The sequence below is a fragment of the Cupressus sempervirens genome, chromosome 7, assembly GCF_028749045.1.
Source record: "Cupressus sempervirens isolate cs-2001-9-10 chromosome 7, ASM2874904v1, whole genome shotgun sequence".
Classification (NCBI taxonomy): domain Eukaryota; kingdom Viridiplantae; phylum Streptophyta; class Pinopsida; order Cupressales; family Cupressaceae; genus Cupressus; species Cupressus sempervirens.
Window position 1 is genome coordinate 707,685,398 of NC_143124.1, and position 11,409 is coordinate 707,696,806.

The 11,409-nt window shown below is 37.1% G+C and overlaps 1 protein-coding gene across 1 annotated transcript in view; it reads left to right on the top strand.

Moving 5' to 3' along the window:
• The window catches only part of LEW1 (Undecaprenyl pyrophosphate synthetase family protein), a 51,343-nt gene extending 40,296 nt beyond the window's left edge, over positions 1 to 11,047 (top strand). Inside the window, exon 6 of the mRNA XM_089792590.1 lies at positions 10,588 to 11,047. Within this exon, the coding sequence (XP_089648716.1) occupies positions 10,588 to 10,678 (91 nt within the window). The 3' untranslated portion in view covers positions 10,679 to 11,047. The remainder of the gene's footprint in view (positions 1 to 10,587) is intronic.
• The last annotated feature ends 362 nt before the right edge of the window (positions 11,048 to 11,409 follow it).

Below are 11,409 nucleotides of genomic sequence, written 5' to 3' on the forward strand. Positions count from 1 at the left end.
CCCAGCCAACCCCAAACTCTCTACACAAAAAACCCCCAAACCCCCAAAACTCCCACACCTCCCTGCAAACACAACCCGACCCCCACACAACACCACCAACCAGAGCGGCAGGGACGAACACGTCCAGTGGAGAGCAGCAGCGGTGCCAAGGTGCAGGCTACAGGCACGCAGGCCCTAGCCGCGCCAAACACTAGCCTGTGGGAGCGTATTCAGAGCCGTCATTGCCATCGATCTCACCCAGCTCTTATCCACTTTACTGACCTGTTTGAGAATCGATTGCCCCCAAGGGTTGTTTCAAGGAGGAGTCGATAGCCCCATCCACAACCATTCCCATTCACAGTCCAAATTAAAGCTTAATCCAAGCTGTTTCAAATAGTCCTTCTCAAATCTGTAAAGAGGAGCTGCACCATTTTATGCACTACTATGCTTAGAGAGCCATTTTAAGGTCCAATTTTTTTAATAAAGAAAATGGCTGCTATCTCTACCTGGAGACTCCCTGCAAGCTTTCTGTTTCGATGGATGAGATGGAATCTAGAGTATGGCTTCTCAAAGAAATAGTCTTGTTTAGTAGATTCATGGACACCATCCCAAGGTCACTTACACTCAGATTATATGTTTAAGAAAGTTGGCAAACCTAAAGATCAGTGAATCTATTAATGATGTCCAAAGGATATTTCATGGCTATTATCTCTTCCAAATCTGAAAGTGATGAAGATTAAAGAGGCGAACTTGTTTGATGAAAAATCTGGTCTATTAACATGGCATTGGTCTCATGTTTTTTACCCTGTAGAGGATCTCATTTGCAAATTGCATGTTACAGTTGTGCTTCTAGTCCTTTCAAGCAATTATTTGCAGAAATTCTGTCTAGCGCATTTATTGGAGAAAACATTTTCTAGGGAATATTATGGGACACCACCCCAAATTTTAAAGAGAACACAACTTAAGAAACTAACAAATTTACTAGAGCCTTCATGAACAATCCATACTGGGTTCTAGCAGACAAAGGGAGCAACATCCAACATATGAGAATAACCCAAGTACTAAAAAAATCCCAAAAAAGAGACAGCCATTGAAACAGGAAAAATCAAGGTCAAGCTGAAATCCTCCACTGATCAATCCTAGAAATTTCATTGAATTCTTCCCCGTGATGAAACAACTGACTTGAGGATTTGCTGCTATCACCATTGTGTTGAGCTTGACATCAACACTGCTAACAGGTTAATCAATCCCCTTAAACATGATCTGCTCTCATTGACTTTGCTCTGGATAGATGAGGAAGGGTGTATGCACTAGAGACTTTCAAAAGTCCCTTTTCTGTGGGAGGCAATTGAATGTTTCACCACCATATGCAGATTTTACTCAAGATGGTGAGCATATTTATGTCCAAGTTCACTTCCCTTTTGTCAGCCTTCATTGCAGTGTTTTCTGTACCATCTGCAGAGGACTGTACCAAAATAATGTTTCTTACATATATGACACTCCCACTCCCTACTACACCCCCCCCCCCCCCCCCCTGGAATTTTTCTTCTTATTATTGTCTACTTTTGTGGCAAATTGTAGGAGAGGTTTCTTAGGGTTGAATGGGCCTTTGGCATATTTTTTTAGGGCTGTGGGAGGGCACTCAAATGGATTAGGCTTTGCATCTTCCATAGGGACATCTATATTAGTCTCATTTGAAAAATCATCCATGGCTGCCTTAGGTCCTTTTCTTGGTCTTTGTAAATGTGACACTTCAGTTTCTTGCATGGCAACATCCATGCTATCACTACTGTCCTCACTCTCACTGCTGCTCATGTTTTTGCCTTTGGATTTTGCAATGTATTATAGTATTATACTGCTGCAAGTTATGGAAAAAAAAAACATTTCAATGTTCCATTCAGCATGCCCTCTCTATGTAATTGGAAAAAATGAAAAATGACAACAATAAAGTTTGAATTAAACAAAAAGAGAATAAAAAAATACTTGGAATGAAGAAGAAATGAAAGCAAAACCTCCTCTTGCACCTCCGCAACACACTCCTCTTTTGCTGTTGTTGTTTTCCTCTTCCTCTTCCCAACTTGCAAACAACTCCAAATGAACAATACTCTTTTACCTTTTGTTATTTTAAGCCACATTAGGGTTACCTTATTTTAGTAATCTCCAATGTCCATGTGGGGCCTGAGCGGAGCTGAAAAACAATTAAAAAACAATTTTCTTTTGTCTTTTAACTTAGCCATCACCGGGTTGGGAAAAGGGGGACGGTGTTTGCAAAAGGGGACGGTCAAGGGATGGGAATGGAGTCCCTTGTACGGGATTCTGTCCCCCCATTTCTTGGCTTTTTTTTTTTCATGTGTCTCGGGGACGGTACCCCTTGTCCCCAATTTGGGATGTTGCATGCGATGGCAAAACTAAGTACCCATGTCCCGGGTTTGTACACGGTACGGGTACAAGGGTAAAAGCCTAGGAAACGCGTCCCTGTGGAGCATAGAGAAAAACTCATTAATGACATTTATAAGATTGGCTGAGATTCTCTCTCAACAAAGACTCCCTCTCAGCAGGGACAACTTTGATGATCACAATAAGATAGCTGATTCCAATTGATACACCGCCACATAAGCTTGCAAAGAACTAGACACCTCCCTTTGTTATTCTAACCTCCCTCTAAAGCTGGAAAATCACCCTTTTGATATTTCATGTATATGATCTTCCTCTTTTATGAAGATATGCAACATCAATTCAGTCCAAGACTGCAGGCAGCGTCTCCATCTGCATATAATCTCTCATCATTTCATTGCTTCTTGCCTTGCAATCATGAGGGTTTAATATTAACTCATAAAATCAACTTATTATGAACAGATATATAAAGATCAATGTTAAAAGAAAACACTATTCCCAATGCTATAATAAAAAATCAATATTTCAAGATATGATCATAGAATACTAGTCTCCTTGTAGTCCAATTTTCCTCAGCCGTCCAGTCACAGTGAAAGAAATTATTGATCAGCTGTTCCAAACAATGCATCCAATATGTCCTTAAACATGTACTGATCTGGAACCTTATGCATTTGTTGTTGGTGCATTTTTCTAGGAGATTGGCTGCCTATAAAGATATCTGACAAAATGGCTCTCTTCAAACCAGATGCACATACTTACACACCTAAAATGACAAGTAACAATAAGGCTGCTCTAACTTCGTTCTTTCTTCAATAATATCAAAACACACGGCTATCGTTACGATATTGGATAGTGTTAAATTTTTGAACCAGATTAAGCAAAAATCACAAAGCTTTACCGAACAGAGATTTCTTTACCCTGGGAAAAACCCTCATCTCCGAGGGAAGCAACCCAACCCCACAAAATGGTACCTTTATTATATTTTCAAGGAAGAAATACAGAATCTTCAACCTTTTACAACAAATCTTTGAAGCCTCAGATTGAGCTCACAGTTTTTTTTATAACAAAAATAGAGACAATTTAGAACACTCACAAAAGAGCCTTCTAAGATCACCCAACAAAAATATCCAGTTGATGAAAATCAAAATATGCAGAATTCACTGCAACACAAATGATTCCTAACTTCTCAGCAATATCTCATATGAAGCATATGATCTAAATCACCAATCCTGAAACCTGATGATAGATGAACAAGCTTTGAATCAACATACACAAGACATGAGCTATTTAGACTCTATAAATCTGAATCACAAGCACTCCTGCAAATTGTATATATATATATAACCTAAGTTACCTATTCAGATGCAGATTCCGAAGCAGATTTCGGAAGCAGATGCGGGATGCGGGGATTTTTTTTTTGGATGCGGATGCGGGAGGAAACATGTATATATATAATATAATATATGCAAAGAAATGCAAGAAATATACAAAAACAAATCATTTGATAGTATGCCTATGAATTTATGATACTAAACCCTTTTATCAAAATTCAAGATATTTCAAAATTCATATGATATATCAATATGTGCTTGTCCAATATTAGCATTTAGTCTTAGACAATAAGTTCAAATAGGTCATGTTCAAGATTCCAACAAAATAAAAACATAGTTAATGATTGAAGATTCAATCAACTTGCATTAGAGTCTGACTCTCAATCATAGGGATTTGCAAGAAAATCCACATTCTCATCATCATTTCCAACTGCTGAAAGATCATTTGAACCGAACATGGTTCCACTTATGCTAGATGCACCACGTGCCATGCTATCATCGTCACCGTCTCCGACTGTGATAAGATCATGAAGTGTTACATCCAAATCTGCACACTTAGGGGCTACATCCCAAAGCTTTGTTGCCCCTTCCTTGTAATGATAATTCTTACGTGACAAAACACGCAAGTTGGTGTGGACAAAGACCAAGTCCTCAGCTTTTTTGGAGCCCAACTGGTTGCACTTCACTGAATGGATAAATGAGTGTCTACTCCAATTCCTTTCAGCAGCAGAAGAACTAGCAACCTAGATAGTTGTCACAAAACATACAAATGAAAAGCAAATTAATTATAATGAATGTGTGAAACACTAAATTCTAGAATGCAAGTGTAAACATAAAAGTTTAAAACGAATTTACAAAACAAAATAAAAAACTTACTTGTGATAGGACCTTGATTGCAAGAGGTTGAAGATGCTTAAAAGGTTGACCATACATGTACCACCATGTGATGGCTCCCATTCTAGTTTGGTCCTTAAGTGCAAATGGAGAATGCCTTAGCCTTGAAGCAAACAACCCAAATTCTTCCCTCACTTTTTCATGCATTTCTTCCAATGGGAAGAGTTTTGTAAGAGCTTTGTGGCACCCCTCAACAACCTCCTCATCCGCAAATGGTGCAACTCTACCCGACATACCAACTACCTCCTCACTATATTTCCTAGGAGATAAGGCATATGCAAGGAGGTGCAATGAGGTAGTCATCTTATTCCAGCAATGGTGGATAATTGTTTGCACTTGTTTGCATAAAGCTTTGCATTGTGTGGAGTCACTCTCATGTGCTTGTATAAAATGTTTTACCTTTGTATAAAATGTTTTACCTTATCAACCATGGTGTCCATGCCATCATACACATCCCCCAAGCAAGGTGTATTTGTATCAGCAAAACAGAGCATAGTTATGATGGGCTCAGTGAAATCCAATACATATGCCACACAAGCCCACCAACTCTCATTCAAGATCAAATCCTTGATCCTTTGTGCTCTTTCTGAATTTGAGATCTTCGATACGCCCCATTGATTACCGATGACCACTTGGCCCAATGCAACTTTTACCTTGAGGAGTTGTCTCATAACAATTGTATGGGATGCAAAACGGGTGTCAACAACCTAAGCAAGTTAACAATATATCAATTGACAATATACTTATAAATTTTAATTTTTAACTAAATTACAAATCCATGAAACTTAGTAATTTTAAAAAATCAATTTACCTTCAGCAACTCCAATTTGGAATATGTTCTAAAAATGGATTGTAACATGTGGTGGTTGGTCACAAACATCTGTATGTCCTCCCCCTCTTGGTATATTTTCTTCACCCACTCTATTTCAGTGCCAATCCTCTGCATGATCAGTTAAGGGAGTGAACAGTGTATGGGGTCGAAAAAATATGCTCATACTGACTCTCAACTAAAGCACCCGCACCCTTGCAATTTTTGGCGTTGTTTGTGACCATCTATACCACATTCTCACTACCTACCATCTTGATGGCCTCGATGAGAATTCTTGAAATGAATTCGGAATCCTTCACTTGCCCCTCACAATCAATAGCCTTCAAAAAAATTGCCCCTTTGGGGGAAATTGCAATCACATTAATCAGTGGCTGGTTTCTTGTATCCTTCCAAACCATTAGACACAATAGTTAGACTTGAAGTTTTTCAAGATTTTTTGATTGGTTGAAGGTATTTCTCTATACGTGGCCTCTCTTGTTACCATAGAGTCATACGCACCTTTTCATACCTCGGGCTTGTGTAGTCAACTGGTGATTTTTTGATTGCTGCCACCATTTCCTTCCAATATGGCGATCTCACCAAGTTGAAAGCAAGCCCATTCACATAGAGGCAATGTGCAATAGCTTCATCAGCACGGTCTCTTGCTTCCATTTTAAATGCGGTGTGCAATAGGCCTCTTTTGTGGGTTGAAATTCCCACTTCTTTCTCATCCTCTCCTGACACAGGTGCTTGCAAGAATGGGTGTTGGGAGGATGCAATTGGTTCAGTGGATGCATTCAACTTGCCCTTTGAGGAAGGACCTGGATAGTAGCTTTTTTTTGATCTATTAATCAATGCATCAGTAACTTCTTGTTCTCTTACAAATGAAAGTATTTCTGCACTGGTCATCCCAGTACCGTTTTTGCCTTTGCACATTCCAGATCCTTTGCCAGTAGGGCCCATAAAATGAAGCTTCACTCGGGAATATGAGCTATTGAAAGGTTTTCCTTTGTTACTTTGACAATAATTGCACTTCCAATAGTATGAGCCACCTCCTCAAACCTGTGATATCTGTGTTGTATGTCTCCACCAAGGAGAACCTATATCAATTTTAAAAATATTAGTCCCTTCCCCTTGGTTCCCCACTGAACTTTGACAAGCACTACCACCAGTATCCATTCTTGCCTAGTTTTTTGCAACCTATTCTATAAGAAAATAAATAAATTTAAATTAGGTCCTAACAACTATGAACATCATGCATACAAGTGGAAAGAAGTGAGAAAAAACTACTAAAATAGATACCCAAACTTGCTTCTACATATCTTTCAAAAAAAAGAATTTATAAAAAAACTTGAAAAAAACTTCAAGAACTTGAAAAAATTCATCAAAATACTCAAGAATGGAATTGATCACTTACCTTGAATGATTTAAACTCCTTTGAGAAAGCTATCTCTCCCTCTTTGACCGATCCTCTTTGAAAATGCTGAACTTAGCTTCAAAATGACAATGCAAACTAGAGACCAAATGAGAAGTGGCTGTAGGTGCAAACAAAGTTCCAAAATGAGTTTTGAATGCTTCATTATTCACCTTTGGAGTCGTTTTAGGGTTTCATAGCAAAAAAAACCTAAAATATGCAATTACAACATGTATTGAATGGGCAACTCAAGTGCTTTAAAAAGTTTTTAAATGTTTTTTTTTGCCTTTTCTAGCCACTGGGCCCGTGGATGCATCTGGAAGCCTTGCGAATGCTGGCCGGAAGCCATCTGCAAGCTCTCGGATGCATCTGGAAGCATCTGCAGGGCTTCCGGATGCATCCGGCATCCGCCTGCATCGGATGCGGAAGCCTAGCCTGTAGAAGATGAATCAGTATCCTAGTATTTAACAAGAGCTCTTCAGCAAAATATATTAAACATAAAGCCTCCTGCAAACTGCGAATGCCAAACACGAATTTTCAGTGCGATGACTCAATCACGAAAACTCCTGCAAATTTTGAATGTTAACCATGAACTTTTCAAGTGCACTGAGACCAACACAATAACTCCTGCAACTGTCTATATCAGCTACGAACTCTCCTGAGAGCAGATAATGATAAAAACTGAAGCACGACTGCCTGAATACTAAAAACTCTTCACGCAAAATTCTTCTTTCAATATTTTCTTGCAAACACGAGACACACTATGAAGAAAGATGGTTCACGCCTTGGACTTAGCAGATGGTCAGGAAGATCAGCCAACATGTTCTTGAAACATAATGTGCAAGATCATGAAGACAAAATCCTGATAATACTCTGCCACGTGATTTGCAGGAAAAGTGAATGGCATACTGTTTATTCAAATCTAACAATGTATATAGAATAAAAACACTTGACGTTGAACTATAACTGATGAAGTCCGAATAAGATGACAATGCATACGAAGCAAACTCAGCATATGCTCAACAGGAGTAACGAGCAGAAATTTTTGAAGAAGCATACTATCTGAAGCGGAATAAAGAACTGGAGCAGGCAGACAGATCTGTCTTGAAGCTATACCAGAACTTCAACAGATAGCATATATGCCGCCGACACATCAGAACCAATATAAAACTGATATTAATGTATGTTTACACTACCTGACAAACAACTGATATGATACAAAGGTATCCAAAGAAACTTATAACACACCGATAATACAAGAATGAATTGGTAAACAATGAATTAATATTTCCACTAATGCACAACATCCACGATAGGAATATTAGGCTCCGGTGACAGCAAGAGAAAACGGAAATGATAAATATGGACATCCAGTAATGAATGCGAATCAAAAGAGATTCATAAGCAACTAATGGATATGACTGTTGAAGATTGTAGTTGCGATAGAGATCTTTATCTGTAGAAATATATGGGCGTTGTTATCATTATGGTCACCTTGAGCTGAAGGGGTCAGTTATGATAATAATTGTAATATTAAATATAAAGACGTGTTGAGGCATGGAAATACAAAGGGTTGTGTATTTGAAAATGAAGGGTCATATTTTGGGAACTTCAAGAGACCTTCGGTTGTAATGTGAAGAGTTTCTCTATTTGTTATAAATATCACAAGGGAAGAACATTGTACACTTGAACATTTTATGATCAATAAAGTGATATTATGTTGTGTGGCTGTGTTTTTCGCTTCAATTTTGGAAGGGTTTTCTCAGGGTAATTTTGTGTCTCTTGTATCTATTTTGGCTGTTCCTAATTGCTGTTTATCTCAATTTGTGGGCAGTAACTTTAACACTGACCAAGAGCAACCTTGAAAGAATACTTGAACGCACGATAGAAAAAATATATCTGATACAAACTAATCACAATGAATAACAATTCACCTCAATACTGTTTACATACACAACAAAGCATGAATTGTTTGCAGAGATTTTTAGATTGATCAAGATATTACAAAATACTGTGATACTGAATAGATTTAATCATCACCCAAACACTAAGAGAATAATTGTGGTTCTACAAGGAGTGGCCCCTTTTGAATACCCGACAAAGGTAGCAAGACAAAGATGAGGATGAGAAGACAAAAGGGCTTCTACAGTTACACACATAGGCTACCGCAAGAAGAGGCCAATTGGCACATTTATTAACTAAATGACCTGACGGTAATATGAAGAGGAAAAATAGCTCCAAAAAAAAATGGCAGCTCCATAATAAAAATGCAAGAAACATATAAGAGTTCAAGTAACCTCTGCAAATCTAATGAAGCCACAACGATGTAGAAACATTACACATAAGCAAATGAACCTGACTCAGCAGCCAAGTCATACATCAAGGAAGACAACATATAAAACAAAGAACTGAGCCACCAAAAAGAATAGATACTAGCACAGACAAAAGCTTGAACAAGAGAGCAATACAGTTAAAAACAACAGCAGCTCAGAAGAATGCTGAAGACCAAAAATGAGAGAGACGCAACCAATAAACTCAAGAAATGAACTGCAGATAAACCTCAGAGAACTATCAGATAATCAGATCTCTAATTCAGCTGAAAACTTTAACACCTATTCAATCTGCATTAGATATACAAACTAGAGAAACAAAAGCTTCCTTCATTGCTGTTATCAAACCCGCTCTGATACCATGTTAATATTTTGCCTAGAAATAAATATCAACAGCTATAAGGAAAAATAGAATCAAAATAGGCACAAAAGACACAAGAATTTATCCTAGGAAATTCCTTCAGCTAGGAGGGAAAAACCCGGCCGCACAAGAATTTATGCTTTCTGTTTAATCCGTTATCACAAAGCAAACACACACACACACACAGAATTGAGAGACTCTTCATATCACAACCGAAGGTCTCTTCAATTTTCAAATACAAGTCACTTCATATTATCAAATGCATGACTCTTTGCATGACACATGTATTTTCATATAATATTATCTGACATATTATCATAAATATCTCCTCGAGCTGTTGACATAATACAGAGGTATTGTTCCAATTTCAATATATAGCAAAATCAGAGATAAAGATCTCTATCGCAACTACAATCTTAAACATGAATTTCTATTATGTTTAGTGCAACAACATATGAATCTATGCTGATCTTGATATTAGTTTAGTAACTGCAGTATGTTCTTATAAATTCTAGTTCATGTTAATAATTTCTTCTTGAGAAACAAGAAAAATTCCAGGGCATTATTACAATTTGGGAGATTTATTGAAGTATTTATGTCTCCTTGCCAGATACAGATACAAATGACACCTGCAATTTTCTTCTTCTGTAGGAATCTTTTTTTTTTCCTAAAGAAATGAAAGCTTGGCTATGAGTTTCTGTCTTTTTGTTCCGAATCTGGAGAAAGGCATTGTCCTGAATCTGCAACCACTCAACTTTTGGTAACTGAGGATAGATGTTTAAAAAACGCCTTATGATTCCATTTAGTTTAGGCACAAATTTTTAAATTTTTCTTACATTTAGTTTTGTTTGTTTTCTTCATCTTGTTAAGGCCAAGTATCATATGCGAACTACTATTTTTTAATTTCACGACTGTACATTTCAACTTGGATACTGTTAATTCCTAATTTTTAGGACACAACAATTTTAGATTGTCTCTATTATATTGGGAATCTGAAGTGCGTGAAGTATCTAATATGGAATTGCTTTTTAGTCCACTTTATCTGACTTTCAGCTGGACATGATATCTGTGTGCAGCCATATGGGAATGCTAAAATCCTTGACGTTAAACTCTTTGCTTAAGGCATTGGAGGAGTTCTCTACTAAGAATCAGAGATATGGTACATAATTTTAAATATACAGACTTGTACGATTGCCTGAGTTTCCTTGGTTCATTTTAAATGCAGTTCATGCTGAAGAAAAACCTCTATCCGAAACTGGATGATTATGTATTTGAAGTTGTGAATAACGCATATTAATGATGAACTAGATAGGTTTGTATATTAAGTTCTTTTTGATAAACCATATACAGCATGAACTTAGGTATATGTGATTTGATCTGCACAGATCAGTTAGTAGACTAGATAAAAATAACCAAGTATTCTCTCCTGAAAATGGCAATACAAATAATAGAACCACAAGTGTTGCCTTTTCAAGGTTCGTACTATGTATTCCATTACTATATTTTCTGATAAATTTGTGAGACATTATTGTAGAATTCTTAGTGAGTTTACATGCCTAACTAAGATCATAGAATTTCAGTTACAAAAAAGGAAGTTTAGAAGTAAATTATGCATTAGAAATAATTCTGTTTTTACCTATCCATGATAAGATTATAAGATAGGATGTCACAAATATTTGACAGGAGTAACAAGCTATATTTTTCAGTAACAATAAATTTAATATCATATTTGATTTTATGGTGACAAGATTTGTGTATTATTCTATTGTGGTAATGTTCTTCACAGCAATCAAAATTTTTAGTGGTTAACGGATCTTGCAATCCCATCAACAGACATGAGCAACACTATCAGTTTGAAAAATTATCTCAGATATCATTGTATTGTCTATTTTTTTTAT